The sequence below is a fragment of the Mesoplodon bidens genome (genome assembly GCF_964165515.1).
Source record: "Mesoplodon bidens genome assembly, chromosome: 16".
Classification (NCBI taxonomy): domain Eukaryota; kingdom Metazoa; phylum Chordata; class Mammalia; order Artiodactyla; family Ziphiidae; genus Mesoplodon; species Mesoplodon bidens.
In genome coordinates this window covers 77,556,341-77,575,808 of record NC_138173.1, presented here as the reverse complement: position 1 = coordinate 77,575,808, position 19,468 = coordinate 77,556,341, and the positions used below count along the sequence as shown (strand labels likewise).

At 62.1% G+C, this 19,468-nt stretch overlaps 3 protein-coding genes across 4 annotated transcripts; 1 reads left to right on the top strand and 2 right to left on the bottom strand.

Moving 5' to 3' along the window:
* Positions 1-2,615: 2,615 nt before the first annotated feature.
* Positions 2,616-11,756, bottom strand: WDR97 (WD repeat domain 97). The gene is given in 23 exon segments (XM_081258435.1): positions 2,616-3,199; positions 3,310-3,371; positions 3,468-4,009; positions 4,299-4,461; positions 4,541-4,662; positions 4,738-4,935; positions 5,038-5,151; positions 5,315-5,728; positions 6,688-6,771; positions 6,867-6,992; positions 7,074-7,301; positions 7,380-7,529; positions 7,701-7,761; positions 8,037-8,158; positions 8,249-8,381; positions 8,481-8,571; positions 8,648-8,884; positions 8,967-9,109; positions 9,181-9,886; positions 10,078-10,199; positions 10,367-11,091; positions 11,093-11,310; positions 11,514-11,756. Coding segments are annotated over 23 exon segments (5,202 nt in total). The 5' UTR covers positions 11,752-11,756; the 3' UTR covers positions 2,616-2,996.
* A 10-nt stretch (positions 11,757-11,766) lies between these two features.
* On the bottom strand, positions 11,767-14,842 carry MAF1 (MAF1 homolog, negative regulator of RNA polymerase III). 2 transcript variants are annotated; one of them, XM_081258388.1, is made up of 8 exons: positions 14,483-14,842; positions 13,617-13,742; positions 13,384-13,512; positions 13,144-13,309; positions 12,890-13,011; positions 12,690-12,809; positions 12,405-12,545; positions 11,767-12,279 (listed from the first exon to the last, which is right to left on the bottom strand). In XM_081258388.1, the coding sequence occupies exons 2-8, from the start codon at positions 13,697-13,699 to the stop codon at positions 12,258-12,260; spliced, it is 783 nt and encodes a 260-aa protein (XP_081114514.1). In that variant the 5' UTR covers positions 13,700-13,742; positions 14,483-14,842; the 3' UTR covers positions 11,767-12,257. The 2 variants fall into 2 exon arrangements, with proteins under 2 accessions (XP_081114514.1, XP_081114513.1); XM_081258387.1 differs by having other exon boundaries at positions 14,475-14,841.
* Positions 14,843-15,010: 168 nt separating this feature from the next.
* Positions 15,011-19,394, top strand: SHARPIN (SHANK associated RH domain interactor). Its single transcript, XM_081258386.1, has 9 exons — positions 15,011-15,674; positions 15,973-16,147; positions 17,986-18,123; positions 18,196-18,337; positions 18,423-18,513; positions 18,579-18,732; positions 18,812-18,930; positions 19,018-19,146; positions 19,236-19,394. The coding sequence occupies exons 1-9, from the start codon at positions 15,318-15,320 to the stop codon at positions 19,317-19,319; spliced, it is 1,389 nt and encodes a 462-aa protein (XP_081114512.1). The 5' UTR covers positions 15,011-15,317; the 3' UTR covers positions 19,320-19,394.
* Positions 19,395-19,468: the final 74 nt, after the last annotated feature.

Below are 19,468 nucleotides of genomic sequence, written 5' to 3'. Positions count from 1 at the left end.
TCACAGTCAAAATAGAGAATAGCTTCATCACCACAAAGATCTCCCTCCTGCTCTGCCCTCTCCTGCCCATCCTTAACCCCAGGCAACCACTAATCTGTTCTTCACCTCTATAATTTTGTCACCTCAAGGATGTTATTTAAATGGAATGTTTTGAGATTGGCTTTTTTCACTCAGCATAATTATCTGGAGATTCATCCAGGTTGTTGTGTTAATAATTTATTTTTATTGCTGAGAAGTATTCCATGGTGTGGATGTGCCACAGTTTGATTAGGCATTCACCTGTTGAAGGACCTTTGTGTCATTGCCAGTTTGGGGCTGTTACAAATAAAGCTGCTATAAACATTGGTGCATAGTATGGTTTTGTGTGGACATAAGTCCTCATTTTTCTGGGATAAATGCCCAGCAGTATGATTGCTGAGTCCTGGTTTTCAAGAAATTGCCAAATTGCTTTCCAGTGTCTGGACCATTTTACATTCCCGCCGGCATCGTACACAGATCCAGTTGCTCCACATCTTCTCCAGCATTTGGTGGCGTCACTTTTTAAATTTGAGCCATTCTTAATTTACGCTTCTCTAATGGATGGTGATGTGGAGCATCTTCTCATGTGTTCATTTGCCATCTTCATCTCCTCTTGGGTGAAATGTCTGTTTTGTTTCTTTTGACTGTTTTCTAGTGAGATTGTTTGGTTTTTAGTTAATTTTGAGAGTTGCTTATATATTCTGGATATGTGTCCTTTGTGGATATGTCATTTGCAGATATTTTCTCCGTCTGTAGATTGTCTTTTCATCTTATTAACAAGGCCTTTCCCAGAGCAGTTTTAAAATTTGATAAAAGTCCAATTTATTGATTTGTTTTCTTTTACATATGGTGCCTTGGGCGTTATGTCAAGACTCTTCATCAATTGCTAGGTCCAAAAGATTTATGTTTTCTTCCTAAATTTTTATAATTTTACATTTACATGTATGATCTGCTTTGAGTTTTGTCTTTAATTTTATGTTGTCTTTTGCCGTAACTTTTTTTTTTTAATCAGCAAATATATCTGTCTTTTCTGAGTGTTCTAAGTTAATTATTTTTCTAAATTACCTTCTGATATATTTATAGTTTTATCCTCTACATTCCAATCTTCAACTTATCTGAAAATCACTCTCATAAATGACGTGAGGAAGGGTTCCGGCTCTGTTTTCTATCTACCTACGCTGTGCTCAGCACTGTTCCTAAGTGCTTTAGATATAACAACTCATTTAATCCTCACAGCAGTCCTGAGAGGTATCGTAGCATTATTATCCACATTTCATAGATTGGAAACTGAGGCTTAGAGAACATAGGTAACTTGCTTAACATCACACAGTCAGGAAGTGGAAAATATATATATATTTATGTTTGCTATATATATGTTTGGTATTTCCACGTCTATAGTGGAAATCCCATTCTAGCTTTTTGTACACTTAATTGGGTTGTGTGATTTTTTTAAATTAATTTGTAGAACTTCTTTATATATTTTGGAGACAAGCCATTTTTAGTTACATGTATTTCAAATATGTTCTCCCACTCTGTGGCCTGACTTTTTACTCTCTTAATGGTATATTTTGATTAATATATTTCCTAATTTTAAAATAGTTCTATATTAATATTAATAAATATATTAGTGTTTTCCTTTATGATTAGTGGGATTTTGACCTGTTTAAACTTTTGCCCCACTTTCTCATGTTTGTATGTTGGTTTTTTTTTTTTTTTTTTTTTTGGCTGTACCGCATGGCTTGCAGAATGTTAGTTCCCCAACCAGGGATAGAACCTGAGCCCTCAGCAGTAAAAGCGCAGAGTCCTAACCACTGGACTGCTGGGGAATTCCCATGTCTGTACTTTTTAAAGCATTTATTGCTTCTGTAATTCGAAACATAGAAACACCAGTAGATGCAGACTACTACGGGCCTCACAGTCCTTGTTTTAGCAGGTGCTGCAGTTCCTTTTATAAAAATGTCGTCTTTCAGTTATCTGGACTTGGCACTTCTGGCCCTCCTTGGCCTAGGAAAGAGCTGCCCACTCAGCAGCCCTGTAACAAGAGCCCCTGCACAGGTTAGGGGCTGTGGGAAAGGTGTGGGAGACCAATTTTAACCACAAAGCCATTGAGCAGAAATGTCTAAAGTTAGAGGCTGAAAATACAGGAAAGAAATCACTGCTCAGGCAACCCAGCAGCAGGATAGAGAGAGCTAGAACAGGCCCTTCACAAAAGCCATCCTAATAAGTGCGCACATGGGCTCCACGTGTGGTTGGGTCAGTGCCCTTTGAGGTCATGGCAGTTCAGAAGAAGGCCGAGGCCCTGAGACCCTGTGCTTCACAGACAAGGTCAATCTCCTGGTGACTTTTAGGTTGAAAGGTCCAGAGAACACTGCCCCTTTACTGCTTCTTGGATAAAGCACACGGGGCCTCTTCATTAATTTTTCTCCTTTCCAGCCTAAAGGTAGCAAAGCTCTGACGGACTCCTGGTTTCACCTGCAGCAAATGACTGCAAGTTCCCCCACACACACCTGCGACCACCCAGACCCTCCCCTCTCCCCGGCCCCCCCCCCGTTAGTCTCCCCCTCCCCTCCTGACCCCAGTAATTAACTGAGCACCGTGGCTGAGGGCCTGAGCAGGGCCATGCCCGTGTGGCGGGTTCCCTCTCTGGGCAGACAGGCCCTCCCCCAGAGAACGCTGCTTTACCACGTGCTGACCCGAGCCCAGACCCTGTCCCATCCCAGACCCCACCAGTCCCCCAGCTCCTGCCTCACACGTGCAGCTGGCCACCAGCAGGTTCGTCACACACCAGCCAGACCCCCCTTGCCCACATCAGTGGCCCCCAAAGGTGAAGGTGGCATCCAGTGAGCTGGCCGTGGCCTCTGGACTTTATTCCGGCCCTGGGCCTTGGCTGGGGTGAACAGCCGGCTGGAGAGCCATGTCCTGACTCCATGCTGGAGGGAAGAGGGGGAGGCAGGGTCAGGCCGGGGTCACCAGCCAGCTCAGCTGTAGCTGTCAGGGTCCGTGTCATCTGGCAGAAAGTAGCGTTGCAGGGCAGGCTGCAGGAGCTGCGGGGGCAGCGGATGGGCAGGCCTGGGCCAGTCTGGGGGGAAAGGCTGCAGTTCCACCCGGGGCAGTGGCAGCTTCAGCATCCGGATGGCGCCATCCAGGGTGCGGCCCGCCCAGAGCCGGGACGGCATTCGGCCTGGGGGCCAGTAGTACAGTGAGACCTCGGGGTGGGGTCAATGCTCCGCGGGAACTGGGCTGGGGTGGGGTAGAGGTCAGGGTCCGATTTCTACCCCCGTCCCTACTCACCCCTCAGTTTCATTGGAGACCTCTGGACCTTGGCCTCCTGAAGCCGGAGGATGGAGCAGTGCCTGGAGGGTAAGGAGGCGGGTTTGGCTGAGCCCGCGCCTCAGCTGTTCCACACAGGCTCTGCCCCAGCCTCTTCCAGGGACCGGTGGCATGCTCACCGGGGTTCCCGGGGCTGTGGCACCACCATGCTGGGCCTCCGTGGGGGCGGGCGAGGGGGCAGGGTCTTGGGCTCCTCCTGCAGGGGGCCCTGCTGCCGAGCCCGCTGCTGCTCGCAGAAGAAGTTGAGTGCGTCAATGGGCCCCAGGTCCAGCATTTTTGACTGTGACCAATTCGTCTGCTCCAGAGGCAGTGGCTCATCAGGCAGTGCAGCTGGCGCGGAGGATCGCAAGTGGGCCTCAGGCCAGGGGCAGAAGTGCGTCAGTGTCTCAGACAGTGCACGTCGGGTCCGCCCAAAGCGCATCTGTGCCAGCGTCTGCTGGGCCTGCGACTCCAGGGCGGCCAAGTCCGGCTCTCCGGGTGAGACCACCGGTGAGGGCGTCCGGGAGATGCTTGAGGGCATCACAGAGATATGAACAGTTGCCCCAGAGACCATGGAAATCTGCGACAGGGCCTCCTTCGAAGGAGGGTGAAGTGCTGAGGTCTCTGAGACCTCGGGCAGCATCTCTGACAACTTGGCTACCGAAGGCGGCACAGTTTCCATCTGCTGGGGAGTTGGCCAGTGGAGGCTGGAGAGGTGCTGCCCTTGGCTCCAAGCCTGAGACCCCACCCCAGACTCCCTCCTGGGGAGGCGCAGGAAGATCCCGGGAGATGGGGAAGGGGTGAGGGATGGGGGAGGATGGAAGAGGCGCAGAGCCAGAGCGGGGCAAGGAGCCCGCTGGCCTCACCTGGCTCTCCCCTCTGCACTTGGGAGAAGCCTGGGGAGAAGGCGAGAGGCTCTGCGGGCAGGTGGCCCGCCCCCGCCCCGCCCCCACTCCCGCCCCCGCCCAGACCTTCAGCTGCCAGATCATTTCCTCCAGCTTCTGGCAGCAGCACTTGCGCAGTGCGGCCTTGGAGGCGAGGTCCGGGCCCTGGACCCAGGTCATCATCTCCTTGAACAGGAAGCCCTGCGGGTCCTGAAGGCCGAGTCCATCCAGCAGCTTCCTAAGCTCCGGCCTGGGACAGGTGTGGGAGGCTTCTGGGCGGCCTCCCCGGCAGCAGCGGGGAGGGGGGACGGGAAGGGAGCAGGACTCACCAGCAGGAGGCTGGCGAGTAAAGGAAGTAGCACAGGAGCTCCAGCACCACCTCGCGGGACTCCAGGGAGCAGGCCAGCAGCAGCTGCAGCGCCAGCCTCACAAACCGCTTCTGCATCCTGTCCTGAGCGCAGGGGGAGAGACACTGGGGCCCGAGGCCTGGGGTGGGGCGGGGCCGGTCTCGGGACTAGGGGCTCACCTGGAGGCTGGGGGGCTGGTCCAGGTTGAGCAAACGCACGAGGATGCCCTGCAGCCGGCTACAGAGGTCTCTGCTGACGTCGGGCAGCAGCCTCAGCAGCGCGTGCAGGATGTGCACACGGTCTGCCCAAGAGGCCTCGTCCAGCAGGTCCATGAACAGCGAGGCCAGGCCCTCCACCGTGCCCACCTCGGGGTACGCCTGCAGGGATCTGGTGCTGAGGCCTGGGCCCCTGCACCGCACCCGGGCGTTCCAGCCTCCCCCTCCCATACCTGAGCCCGTGCCTCCAAAACTCCCCCGAACCTGCAGAGTGAAGATGGGGAAGAGCTTTTTGAACCAGTTCTGGCCGACGAAAAAATGCAGGAACCTAGGCAGATGCCCGTACCGCTCTTCCCAGAGCGAGTGCCCGTAGTGGAACTGGGGGCAGTGAAGACAGGTCTCGGCCCTGGCGGTGTCCTCGCGGGAGCCCAGGGGCTTCGCGATGAGACACTCGGGGCTCTAGGGGCAGCGGCAGCAGCTGCAGACCCTGCCCTCCCCAGGCAGCTCCTGCGCCGCTGCCCAGCCCAGCCCCGACGCCCACCTGAGCCTCCTGCTCCGGCAGCTGGTCAGAGAGCTGCCTGTGGGGGCCCAGCGAATCCGAGGCCCAGTCCAGATCCTGCTCGTCCTCCTCCTCCTCCTCCTCTCCCAACAACTGGATCAGCTTCTCCTGCCGCTTGGCGCGCCGCCGCCTCATGCCACGCGGCAGCCACAGGTCGTCCTGGCTCCCGCCTGGCTGCGAAGTGGAGAGCGAGGCCGTGGCCACGGGCGCGGCCTGTAGCCGGCCCCGCCCCCCGCAGGCCCCGCCCCGCCCCGCCCCGCCCCTTGCCTCGCTCTCGCAGCGGCGCCTGAGCGGGCCTAGGGCTCCGAAGCCGCTGACCTCCACAGGCAGCCACATCTGCTGCAGCACCACCGAGTTGGGCACGCAGCCCGGGAAGCGGATGGGCCGCCGCCAGTGCTGCAGGTGGAGCACAGCGGGGCAGGTTGAGGGCCTGGACTCCACCTGCCCCAGAGACCACGCTGGCAGGGCACCCCGGCCACCAGCCCAGCTCTGCCCGCCTGATGTCCAAGAGCTGAGCTGGGCTCACACGCCCTGCCCACGACACACAGACAGGAAGAGAGAATCTCTAGAGATCAGGCCGAAGGGCAGGCAGTGAGTGTGGCATCAGCTGTGGTAACTGAGGAGGGAAATCTGGGTCACAGCTGGCCTGTGGGGAGCCCTGACACCCAAATGGTCTCCACGGGACTCAGCCCCGGTCCTGGAGCAGAGACGCTGATAAGAAGGGGGCAGTAGGAGGGACTTCCCCGGCGGCCCACTGGTTAGGACTCCGTGCTTTCACTGCTGGGCCGGGGTTCAATCCCCGGCCGGGGAACTAAGATTCCACAAGCCGCGCAGCATGGCCAAAAAATAAAAAAAAAAGAAGGGAACAATAGGAGCTCGAGGGGAGCTATTGGGGGCTTGGGTAGATGGAGTAGCAGCTGGAAGGAGCCGTCACCCGCCTGGGAAGGTAAGAGTGCCAGATGTGGGGGGGGAGGGGCTGGGCCTGTCTGGGCACCTGGAGGGGGACAGAGTGGGAGGGCCGGCTTCCACTGACCCTGCTCCCCACAAGGGAGGGGACTCTGGCCTCCCAGACAAAGTCCACAGAGGCCCCGGCCCCCCAACCCTTGTGCTAGGGAGTGGCTTTGCCTGGCTCCTGCTCTGAAGTCCCCGGCCCTCTGGCAGCCAGTTCCCAGAGTGAGGGGTCAGGGCACACGGAGAGCAGCAGCAGCAAAACTGGGCCCGGGGTGAGGGGTGCAGGTGGGCCTGGCCCTCGGGTCAGAGCTGGGCACAAAGGCTTACGGCAAAGGGAAGGTGGGGTACGTACAGAGGCCCCCCCCCGGGGAGGGAAGGGCCTCAGGACAGCGAGGGGCTCTCACCTCATAGGGCTGAACAGCGGCAGGGAAGAAGCCCCTGAGGTTGGAGAGACGCTCCTGGGGCCGCCTCTTCAGCAGCAGGGGCATCTGGGGATGGGACAGGGCTCAGAGCCGAGTCTGGACTCCAGTGTCCCTGCAGTTCTGCCTTTGGGCAGCAGCCTCCACCCGCCTGGGCTCCTCACCCTGCGCTGCAGGTGGGAGGACAGTGGATCCGGGGCCACAGGCTTCTCCCCGTGGAGCCGCTCCAACTGCAGCTGCAGGTGCAGACTAAGGCCCAGTTCGTGGCTCGGGGAGGAGCGGGCCAGCAGCTGGGGTGGAAGGAGTCGTCAGCGGGTGGGGCAGGAACCATGAGGTGAAGGCAGAAGGGTGGGAGTGGTGGTAGGCCTCACCTGGGACGCTCTGCTGTGCAACCTCCGGTGGGTGGGTGGGGGAGGCAAGGGGACTCGGGGAGGGCGGGCAAAGCGCTGGCCCAGGGTCCCAAGATCCTGTGGTGGCGAGGCTTCAACGCCCCAGAGATCGGGGACATCTCTCGGCAGGGCGCACACGTCCCAGGTCTGTCTCTCCACTGTGAGGGTCACGGTGCTCCACTGCTGGGACTCTCCTCCGGAATACCTGCCCTGGCAGGGAGGGCAGGGCAGACGGGCAGTGTCAGAGGCCCCGGATGAAGGGAGGGACTGGGGAGGCCCCACACTCACCGGCAGACCAGGGCCATAAATCAGACGGAGGTAGTTATCAAAGGCCTCCTGGCACTGCTGCCAGGAGGGTGGGGGCCGGGCTGCAGGGCCCACCAGCCCCAGTTTCAGCTGCTGAAGGTCTTGGTCCCGGGCAATGAAGGCTTCCAAGTCCTGGGGTGAGGGTCAGGGGTCAGCGCATTCTTCCTTGAGCCTTGCTGCGCGCCCCTGGACAAGCACAGGGATCCCAGGCCTGCCCCAGGGACTGAAGGGGAAGGGCCTGAGCTGGGGTCGGGGGGCAGGGCTGGGGCACTGAGGTGGAGAAGGGGTCAGGAGCCACCCCACCTTCTCCAACACTGACTGCTGAGGCGTGGCCGTCTGGCGATGGATGAAAGACGAGGCTGCGCTGCAGACAGGGAGGGACACAGGTGGGATGCTGGGTGGCATTGCCAGTGGGATAGGGCAGAGGCTGGGACAGGGACCCAGGGGTGGTGGCCAGGCCCCTGGTGGGGAACCACAAACAGCCAGGAGTGGGAAGGCCGGGACTGGGACGGGCTTGCAGTGGTTGGCCAAGGGGCCTGGGAGCCCTGGGGTCTCAGGTTGGGAGCACTGGGCCAGGCCCTGACCCAGGGGAGCCAGGTCAGGGCCTCCGGGACGGCTCGGCTGGGCCTGCCGGCAGACCTGAGGCTGGCCACCCCACGCAGGTTGGCGAGCCTCTGCAGGTGGGCTGAGGTCAGCAACTCCTGGCTGGTCAGCGGCAGTGGAGGGTCATCCACCACATCAGGGACATCCTGGCACAGCTTCTGAGCAGGGGAAAGGAGCCTGGAGCCCTGGCCTCGGTGGCTGGTCTGCCCACAGCAGCCCCACCCCGCCTACCTGTGCTCAGTGCACACCTTAATCAGGTAAGAAGTGGGCAGGTAGAGCCTGTGGGCCACCAGGCAGAGGCAGGAGCCCAGGGCCAGCACCAGGTCCCCACTGTTACTGCAGAAGCTCAGGGCCTGAGGGGCACCGTTCAGCTGCAGCAGCCTGGAGGGTTGTTCAGACCGACAGTCCAGCCCCTGCTCCTTGGAACAGAACACGGAGGCAGCGGCAGAGGCAGGCCCCCCCCAGCCCCCCCCAGCCCACCGCAGCAGGCGGTTCTCCGCGGTCCGGATGCCGATGGTGCCGTCCAGGCTGGAGCAGGCGTACAGCTTGAGCGTGGGACAGCAGCACAGGCCTGGGGGGCCAGGACTCAGGGTCAGGGACCAGAGCCACCTGGCGGCGCAGACGTCACCTCTGCCCTGCCCGCTCACCGGTGATGTGGTCCGTGGGGTCGTCCTGGGGCCGGTGATCCAAGCGTGGGCTGTTGCCCAGGCCAAACTGCACCAAGCCACAGGTGGCGCTGTTCAGGTCCTCGAAGCCCACGGTGACGCGATTCCCGAGGGCACAGAGCACCGCCGCCGGGCGGCAGCAGGAGAAGGTGCGCAGGAGGCTCAGGCGCTCCTCGGCAAACGGACGGACGCGCCACATCTTCACGGTCAAGTCTCCCCCTGTGGGGGCGGGAGCCACGGTGGGGCTTATGGGGAGGGAAGGGGTTCCCAGGCCGGCCGTGGAGGGAAGAGAGGTACCCACCCGAGGACACGATGCTGTTCCAGGTGGACGCAATGGCGGTGACGGGGCCTGGGCCGTGCGCCTCCGTACGGAAGACCGTCTTCGAGGAGCGCAACTCGAGCACGGACAGGGTGCCATCAGTGTGCCCCACCACGAGCAGGTACCTATGGGTGACCACAGCCTGTTGGTGTGGGCCAGGCCGCCTTGCCCAGCCCTGGCTGGCTCCGGCACCCACCGGTTCTTGTCCTTCCAGGCCCCGGCCACGTCGCTGCGGCACAGCTCCCCCTTGTACTGGCGCACTATCTCCCAGGCGGCAAACGCGCTCCCGGGGTCCGTGAGGTGGCTGTAGAGGTGCAGGCAGCAGGGCCGGGGCGCCGGGGGTGGCGGCGGGCACAGGCGGTGCAGCACGCGCATGGGGCAGCGTGCTGCGTTGGCGCACAGCAGGTGCCCGGCGCGCGTCAGCAGCCACAGCAGCTCGCGGGGCAGGCAGTAGGCCACGGCGGCCGCGCGGTCCTCGGGCTCCAGCAGAAGCGCACTCACGGTGCGTCCGCTGGAGACCGACACCAGGTAGACCGAGCCGTCGGCGCAGGCGCACACGAGGCGCGTGGGCAGCTGCGCTTGCGGGGACGTGGGAGAGGGCAGCGCCGGCGCCACCTGCAGGTGGAGCACCGGCGCCGACAGCTGGGCCAATGGCGAGTAGAGCTCCCGCACGCGCCACAGCTCCACGCTGCGGGCGCGCAAGGAGAGCAAGGGCCAGCCGGGGCCGGCGGGAGCCAGCAGATGGCTCACGGTCTCCGACGGCACGCTCGGGCCCCGGCGGCTCAGCGCCACCTCACCCACCTGCACCGCTGCCTGCAGGTCCCACGTGCGCAGCGTCCCGTCTTGCGAAGCCGACAGCACAAGGGCCGTGTTCGGGAGCACGGCCACCGCAGTCACCGGGCCTGCGGGAGGGGCGCGGGTCACTCCTGCGCACCAGGGACTGAAGGAAGGGGAGCCGTCGGTCAGGGTCATGACCAGGGCGGAGAAGCTTGGCCAGAACCCCTGGAGATCCTGTGCCCGGAGCTCTCGAAGGCAGGGGTGTGCCCAGGGTGAGGGGAGACCAGGCCTCAACAGCCACCGTGGCACGGCGCACCTGTGTGTCCCACGAACACCATCCGGATCTGCCAGTCAGCCTCCCACACCTTCACCGTGCTGTCCCGGGAAGCTGTCACCATGGCCCCCACCTCTCTGCAGTACGCTAGATCGGAGATGGTGCTGAGGGGTGAGAGGGAGGCCCGTGGACTCAGGACAGCAGTGTGTGTGTGCGTGTGTGTGTGTGTGCGCGCGCGTGCACGCGCCGGCACACCTGCCGTGACCGGATTTCTGTCGCGGACTCACCTCATGGTCCCCCCGCTCCCGCCAGCCCCGGGGCCCCTCCTCACGTTTTGTGCAGGTCCCGACGCACATCTGTGAGAGCCCAGGTGTGCAGATCAAAGGTGAGCACGGCTGAGCCGTAGGCTGCGCAGCAGCGTGGGACGTGAGGGGGATGCCGAGGCCCCAGAGCCAGACGCGCGAGCGCACCCGAGAGGCTTGGCGGCAGCCGCAGAGGGGACCCGTGGGGAACCAGGCAGCGACCCCCTGCACGGAACTTCCAGAGCGCCAGGCTTCCGCCCGCCTCCGCCACCAGCAGCAGCCCGGGGTCGGGCACCGGCAAGCAGCAGACTGGCTCGCGGCCCGGCACCCTGTGCTCCACTGGCTTACTCTGCCACAGCAGGCTGAGGTCGGACCTTAGGATGGCCAGCCCCGCTGGGCCCCAGCCCACAAAGCGGCCCACAGCGCCCAGCTCGCCCAGCACTGCCACCAGCCCTGTAAGCGCGACTGGAGCCAGCAGCTTCTCTTGCGCCCAGCCATCCTCTCTGTGCAGGTGCAGGCGGCCCGCACCGTCCAGCACCACGAAGCGTCTGCCCACGGGGTCCTGTGCCACCGAACACAGCCCAGCTGCCACCTCCAGGCGGCGCAGCGGCTCTAGCCCGTGCGTCAAGCGCGCCACGCCCAGCTCAGCTCTCTTTTCCTGCGGACCGGGACCAGCAAGCCTGCCGTAAACTTGGCGGGGGCCAGGGGTTGGGGGGCGGGGGTGTAGGCAGCACCCACCTAGGGGAGCCAAGAGGATCCGGGCTGGGGTCCTGCAGGGGACCCCTAGGGGAAGAGCCAGGCCGGAAAGAGGCCTCGAGACAGATGCCATGGGCAAGCCGCACCTTTTCCACAAAAGTCTGGAGACGTGTACGCAGTAGCAGCCACAGCTGGCGGGCACGGGTGCTCGGGGTCATGTTCTGCCACCGAGAGTTGCTGGTAAAAAGCCGTGGGGCTGGCTCCTTAAACGATGACTCTGCGAACCGGCAGCGGAAGCCCTGTCGGTGTGGACTTGGGCCCCTAACCCTGGAGGTCATGGGCAGCCAAGGCCCCTCCTGAGGGCCCTGCCAGGTTAGGGGACTGCCCGGGGAGTGCTGCATTCCCAGAGGACAGAACCAGCGCTTGAGTGAGGCCTGCGGCCAAGCGGGCCATCGCGGGGTCGAGGCCGGGCCACCTCACCGTCCTCTTCGTTGAGCAGTCCCGGGTCCGGGACGTCGTAGATGTCGGCATCATACAGGTCCAGGTCTGGAATCAGGTGGTCGCCTTCTACGGTAAAGGGGTTGCTTGCATCCAACACTTCTGGCTCCATTTCAGGAGCCGCGGGGTCCAGGCGGTTCAACAGCCCCCTAGGCCCGTTGCTAGGATACCGGACGCAGCAGGCCCCGCCCTCGACGCAGGCCCCGCCCCCACGCCTCATGAGCCTCCGTCCACACTGAGTCACAGAATCTTTTATTGGAAGCAAACCAGCTGCAGCAAAGTGACACTCAGTGCACGCTGCCCGATGGGCAAGGTGGGGAGTACAAGTGGGCGGATGACCCCTGGGGACCGCCTGCTGGGTCTCCGGCCCTTTGGGCTGGAGTGTGCAGGTCCAGGCCTGACCCTGCACAAAATACAAAAATAAACTCTGTGGTCCAGCTGTCCCTGCCCGTGTCAGTTCGTTTGGGCGGGGCAGTGGCTCTTCCCACCAGGCCCTGTGCCGTTGCTGTCCAGTCCAGCCACAGCGTGGGCAACGGGAGCCTGTGGGGCTGAGGGGACATCCACAGGCTACAGCCAAAGGGCTAGGCAGGTGTGGCCCGGAGTGGCGCTGGTGCTGTGGCAGCGCCAGGATCTGGCCAGCAGCTGTGGAGGCCCTGGGGCCCCTCAGGTGCGCAGGTCCAGGCACTGTTTGAAGCTGGGTGAAGCTAGGGCCTCTGTTCCTCCTCTTCACATACAGATCACTGGGACCCTGGGCAAAGGGTGGCACATAGTGAGTTCTGAGGCGCCCACACTCAGGATACCAGGCAGAGGGGCCCCACCCTGCCCTGCACACCCCAGGCTGAAGGGAGGGAGGCCGCTGCAACCGTCACACACCTGTCCTCTTCCATGGTGCTGGTCTCCTCGGGGCCACGCTCGCGGCCTCCACCTCCACTCTCTTCCTCCTCATCCTCCTCCTCTTCCCCGAGCTCCATGTCCAGCTCGTTGCCTGCCTCCGAGGGAGTGTAGGTGGATCCACTGGGGGTGGGGGGGACCAGTCTTAAAACCACCTACCCCCAGCCTGCTGCTAACCCCAGGGAGGGTGTCGGGAGGACAAAGTTAGGAATGGGGGTGGGGCCAAGCTGGGGGTAAAGGAAGGGAGGTGGACAGGTGCCGGCCAACCTGATAGAGCGGCAGCTGAAGAACACAATCCGTTTCAGCCGCTTGTTGTAGAAGAAGTAGTTGAAGGACCAGAGACTGCCATCTTCCCCAAAGGGGTCTGAGTCCAAGTCTGGGTTGTAGCTGGGGAGTGTGGGGCGAGATGTGGTGTGAGGTCCCCAGTGCCACACACCCAGGGCCCACCTGCAGGGATGCCAGCTCACCTGTAGATGTCGCACTCAGCCAAGCAGATCTCCTCATCCACCGCGTTCCACAGCTGCGGCTTCAGGGCCTTGAAGTCCTCGCGGACAGCCGAGAACAGACTGCAGTTGACTGCGTTCACCACCTAGGATGGTCACAGTCAGGGCTGACTAGGACCCAGGACAGCAGGCGTGAACTGGGCCGAGCCCCAGTAAGTTAGGGAGGACAGCGGGGATGGTTGTGGGCCTGCAGGTCCCTTCCCCGACCCGACCCTCACCCAGCTGAGGCTGGGCTCCCGGCTGAACTCGTGGCTCCGGGCTGTGCTGAAGTCATAGTCCGGCCGGAAGGACTCGTTGAGTGTGGCAATCAGGTAGAAGAGGGTCTTGCGGCTGCACTTGTCGCTGAGGGGGCCCTCATCCTCGCCACCTTGGCTCTTACTCAGTCTGCACAGAGAGAAGCATCAGCCTGGCACTGCCCCTCTTGCCAGTCCACAGTGGGCAGGCCCTGCCCGGCTCACCTGCTGGGGCTGAGGCCCGAGGTCTGGGGTGGGGACAGTGCCTCCAGCACGTGTGGCTGGCCCTCCTGGCAGAACTGCTTGAACATGTGCTTGTCGTCGCCCGCCATCTTACACGAGTAGCTCTCAATCCTAGAGACGCAGGCAGGAGCATGAAGCACGCCACCCCCCCAGGCTCAACCCAGAGACAGGGCAGAGTGACCTCTGAGACGCCAGCCCCAGAGCCCCAGCCTCACCTGCCAATGATGTGGGCATCTCCTGTCTCCACGGTCAGCTGCGAGTTGATGGCCTCGAAGCTGGAGTTCTCCAGCAGCTTCATGTCCTCGGGGAGGAGGTCCTGTGCTCCGAAGGGCTACTGCTGCCTGAGGATAGAGGTCAGTCCATGGGTGTCTGGCCCTTGGGGCTCCACCTTCAGCCCTCCTCCCAGTAAGTGGCGCCGCTGTAAACAACTTGGGTCCCTCCTGCAGCCTGCTCCCAGGCCGTCAGAACTGGCGGGAGAGGTGATGAGAGCGGCATGTCCAGGCCCCAGATCAGCCACACCTCTTGCAACTCACAGGAGTTCCTGGGCCAGGCTGGGGGACCCACCGGGGATCCTGCTAACCCCGGGGCTGCTGGGTTAGTCTCTCCCTCAACAGCCCCCATCCAGACACAAGAGCCCTACCCACCAAGGGGGGCCCTGTGAGCCCGCGAAGGGACGTGACTCCTGCAGTGCCCCTCCGGCCGGGATCCTCAGCCCGGGTAAGAACCGCACCCAGTTAGGAACCAGGTCACCTGGGGCTCGGTCCTGCCGTCACCTGGACGCGGCGCTCTTTCCTGTTCTACAGGCTGCTTTCTAGTGAGCTCCTCCGTTTTTCTCCGAAAGTACGACAGGGAGCGGAGGGAGGCCCCGCGGCCCCCGAAGGGCCTGTCAGCCAGGCAGCTAGGGCGCTGCAGCCTCTGCCGGGTCTAAGGTGAACCCCAGCCAAGCCGCGCGAACTACAAGTCCCAAGAAGCCGTGCGCCTTGGGAGGCGCGCGTGCGCTCCAGCGCGAAGCCTGCTGGGGGCTGTAGTTCTGGAGGGCCCGAGTCGGCGCCGGGCACAGGGCGTACCCCTACCTGCTTACTCTGCGCTCAATCGGGCCGGACCGGACCAGGCAGGGTCAGGTCGATTGGCGTCGGTGTGGGTGAGAAGGCGGTGCGGGCCCCCGGCAGCGCGGACGCCTCAGGACCGGAGTGCGGCGCCGCGGCCTCCGCTCGGGCCGCACTGTATCCGGGGAAAGAAGCTCCGCAGCGACGTCCCGTTATTCCCGGCCCCGCCGGCCCATCCGGGCTGCCACCGCGACATAGCCTCGCCCGTGCACGGCGCCCGACTATCGCGACCGACCTGCCCGCCGACCGCCACAGAAGGCCCGAGCAAGCGAGCGAACGACCTCTACCTCCCCGGGCCGGACAACAACAAGCGTCCGCCAAGCCCGGCCCCACGCGTCTGAATGGCCCGCTCCAGCCGCCGGGACGGGGAGCTCGCAGAGCCATTGGGGGCATTACCCGCCGCTCAGTCCTGTCTTCCACTCCTACTGGCTGTGGCGCCTGTCCGTCATCTTCTCGGCCATGCGAACCCGCCTTCCCCCCTGGCGCTCATTGGTCGCGGCCCCTCGCCCGCTCCGCCCCGGGTGCTGTCAGTGTTCCCCGGAGGGACTAACGGACTATTGAGGTGTGGGCTAGAGGGGGGCAACAGAGTGTTCGGTGGGCGGCGAGAGGCGGGCGGCGGCCCAGAAGGATCCTGGGAGCGCGTCCAGCTCCCGCCAGACGCGGGGGTCGACAAGGGCCGCTGGGCTGCAGCCCCCAGCCGAGCCTCTAGGGCCTTCCAGTCGTGTCCGGTGCTTCAGTCCCTGACGCTTTGCCCAAAGTACAGGCCTCCAAGCCCAGCCTCGCCCGCCGGAGTCCGAAGACCCTCTGGTCATGTCCATCGTGGGCGAAGCGGGAGGGTCAGACGGCTCCAACGCTCGGGCGGCGCCCGGAACCCCAGGCTCGCGGCCCCAGTTTCCGGCCGGTGGAGGCGCTCAGCGGCCCGAGGCCACGGAAGCGGGCTCGTGGGACCGGGCCGGGACCGGACCGGAGATGGCGCCGCCGGCGGGTGGCGCGGCTGCGGCCTCGGACCCTGGCTCGGCCGCGGTGCTCCTGGCCGTGCACGCCGCGGTGAGGCCGTTGGGCGCTGGGCCGGACGCAGAGGCGCAGCTGCGGAGGCTGCAGCTGAGCGCGGACCCCGAGCGACCAGGGCGCTTCCGGCTGGAGCTGCTTGGCGCGGGGCCCGGGGCGGTGAGTGGGGGCGGCGGGGGCGCGCGGCTTGGCCGCTGAACCCGAGGCCATGCCCTTCCATTCGCCAGCTGCGTGCTCTTGAGCAGTTACCTTTTCTTTGCTTCTGCTTCCTTGTGTGTAAAATGGGGATAATGCTGGTACCTCCCTTCGTAGGACTAGTGTAAGGGTTTCATAAGGTAATACGTGTAAAGGGCTTAGGACAGTGTAAGTGGCCTACAAATGTTACCTCGTGTTCCTTTGATCATCATGCAGTATGTGCTGGGGGGAGGCACTGAGTCCGGACTCTCCCCCTCCTCAGGTCAGTTTGGAGTGGCCCTTGGAGTCCATCTCCTACACCGTCCGAGGCCCCAGCCAGCATGAGCTGCAGCCTCCACCAGGAGGGCCTGGGACTCTCAGCCTACACTTCGCCAACCCTCAGGAAGCTCAGCGGTGGGCAGCCCTGGTCCGAGGTGCCACCGTGGAAGGACAGAATGGTCAGTGCCCTGGAGTGAAGATTCACTGGGACTGGGATAGTGTTAGTTCTGCAGGAGAACAGGAGTAGCCCCAACCCCCCAGGTCTCGATGTGGGGAGTAGTGGGGAAAGCTGAGCCCACCTTACCCACTGCTGGGGCTCTGGGAGGACTCCCAGGAGGGAGGAAGTAGAGAAAAGGAACAGAGACCGAAGAGCTGGAGCCTGGAGTGCCAGACAAGTGTGGCGGGGCGGAGCACACAGGCCCTCGGGACCTGGGTGAGAAGATGGACTATATGAAAAGCTATGGGAAGGTATTCAGCGGGAGAGTGACAGGCTCACATTCGAGCTGCTTAATCCTGGTTGAGACCTGTATTCGTGTGGGTGGTGCAGATAGGGCCGGAGAGAAGAAGGATGTTTCCAGAGATGCTTAGGAGATGGAATTGGCTGGATTTCCTTGAGGTTTAAATGGAAGAGTGAGTGGTTGAGACAGAAAGCTGCAAGGAACAGACACTGGGGAGCTCCCAGATAGAGGGCCTTTTTGGGAGGGCATAGAGGTGGTCAAGTTCTTAAACATGTGGGAGGGAAGGGAGGTAGGTGGATCTGGACTGGAGCTGGGGGTCAACCAAGGTCACCAGGAGAGAGAAGTGGGAAGAGAAGAGGGTCCGGAAGGCAGACAGTGTATCAGGGAAAGTCCACAGATGCATCAGAACAGCTGTCAGAGGGGTGAGAAGAAAACCACACACTGAGATGGAAGAGAGGTCCAGACAACAGCATCTGCAGAGAAAGAAAGAGCTTTTTCTTTCGTTCATTCGTTTGTCCGTTGCTTCACCAAATGTATGTTCAGCACCTGCAGTAAGTACTCTTTTAAGGCCTTAGAGGTTTAGTATGAATAAAACTTTAAATCCCTGCTCTCTTGGAGCTGGCATTTCCAGAGAGGAGACAGACGTATAAAATAAGTAAAATAAATTCCGTCAGGTGGTGGAAAGGATGGGAGCGCTGGAAGGGAGGGGGTTGCAATTGAAAATAGGGTGGCAGGGAAATCTCATTTAGGTGACCCTTGAGTGAAATTTAAAGATCATGGGGTGAACCGTGTGGCCTGGGAGCAGCAGGTCCAAAAGCCCCGAGGCAAGAGTGTGCATGAGACCTTTCGGGCTCAGCTGAGGCCAGGCCAGGCCTGGTGCTCGGTGCTCGGGAGCCCCGCTTATCTCCGGGGGGGGGGACAGCTCAGAATACGGAGGCCACCACAGGAGCTGCATCAGCACCGCATGGGCAGGACCTCAAGTGGGTGGTAAGAAGCAGAGACGGCAGCATGCCCAGGGCAGGCGTCGGCTGGAGAGGGCTCGTTTGGCCCGGGAGCAGCCCAAGGTGTTCTGTGATGATGGTAGAGCTGAGAGAGAGGACGGAGGTCCCCGAGGACAACAAAAAGAGGCCGTCTTGACTGCAGGGCTCCTTCTGAGCACCTCCTTTGGTTCTGCCGCGAGGCCAGGGAGCCTCCTGTCTGGCTGAGAGGGCCTGTACAGGCCAAGAGAAGTGGCCCGGCCTCTGTGGAGGAGGGGCACGGGTGGGACTGGGCAGCAGAAGGGACCAAAAGGACTCCAGAGCCCAAGGAAGAGCCAAGTGCAGCTGAGTGGAGTCAGCCGGGACCTCTGGGGTTTGCAAGGGGCTGAGGTCAGCCTTGGGGCTGGGGAAAAGGCCTGGCTTGAAGTGTGGCCAAGGTGGGGCCCTGGCAGGGGCTGAGGTGAGGAGGGAGGAGACAAAGGTACGGGAAACCTGAGGTCAGAGAGCAGAGGCCTGGGTGAGTACTCAGCTGGGGGCGAGATCTTAGGGGACCACCAGCCCACCGCACAACTTCCCTCCTAGGCAGTGACAGCCTGGCCCCAGCCCTGGGCTCAGAAACGTGCCCCGTTTCCTCGCCCAGTCTCCTTGAAGTGCCTGCAACCAAGGCCCCCCAGCCCAAGGTGGATCTTCTTTGGCGCCCCGGAGACTTGATGGAGAAAGGTAAAGGCAGGGGGCTGGAAGGGCTTGGGGGGCAGCCCGTGGGGGGCTGTGACGGCCCTCTCTCCCCTGTAGAGGACCTAGCAGGGCACCTGACCCGGGCCATAGAGGGTGGGGATGAGAAGCGGGCAGCCCAAGCAGCAGCCATCCTGGCCCAGCATCATGTGGCCCTCAGCATCCAGCTCCAGGAGGCCTGCTTCCCTCCTGGCCCCATCAGGTAAGGCCTGGGACTTCTATCTCACCCTGACCTCCCAACCCTCTCAGGTCCCCAATCTTTACCGCTGACCTACATTCTGGCTCAGGCTACAGGTTACAGTTGAAGATGCTGCATCCTCTGCCCACATCTCGCTGCCAGTCCACCCCCACTCCACCATCGGGGCCCTCCAGGAGCAGGTGAGCACGGGGTCTGGGGACCCTGCTGGGGGGACCTGGGTGACATTCTGACACTCTGGCCCCAGGTATTCTCGGAGTTCGGCTTCCCACCGGCTGTGCAGCGCTGGGTCATCGGGAGGTGCCTGTGTGTCCCTGAATACAGCCTTGCTTTCTATGGGGTCCGGCGGGATGGGGACCCTGCTTTCCTCTACCTGCTCTCAGCCCCCCGAGAGGCCCCAGGTCAGTCCTTGATTGGAGTGGGATGAGGAAGGTGGGGTGCAGCCTGACATGGTCCCAAGTCTCATCCCCTCTATGGCAGGACGCACTCCTCGGCGCCCCCCGAAGACGGATGGGGAACTAGGCCGCCTGCTTCCTCAGTCACCGGGGCTACCCCAAGCCCCACAGCCAGCTGGCTCCAGCCTGCCCAACCCCCTTCAGGTGGGCAAGGGACTGGGCAGGGAGGGCCTCGGAGGCTGCGGGCGTTGAAGGAACGGGTGAGCAGTGACCGTGTCCTCACCTCCCCAGCCCGGCTGGCCCTGCCCTTCCTGCACCTTCATCAACGCCCCAAGCCGACCCGGCTGTGAGATGTGCAGCACCCAGAGGCCGTGTGCTTGGGACCCCCTTCCCACAGCCCCCACCCAGCAGCTACCAAAGGTACCAGGGGCAGAGGCAGGGACAGGGGAGGGGATGGGGGCAGGGGGGCGACACAAGCAGAATGACCCGCCTTCTGCCCCTGCCCCCAGGTCACAAGGAGAGAGGACGGCCCTTCCCTTCCAGGCCCAAGGTCCCTGGACCCCCTCCTGAACCTCTCAGGGAACCTCTGCTGACGGTACGCTCGCTGGAGACAAAGCCGGAGTTGCCGGGGAGGGGCTGTGAGCTGGAGTCATTAAATAATACCCTTGTGAGCCAGCTGGGTGCCCCTTCACTGTGCCCTCGTGCAGACTGGGCTGCTGGGAGAATGCAGAGCAGGGCGCAG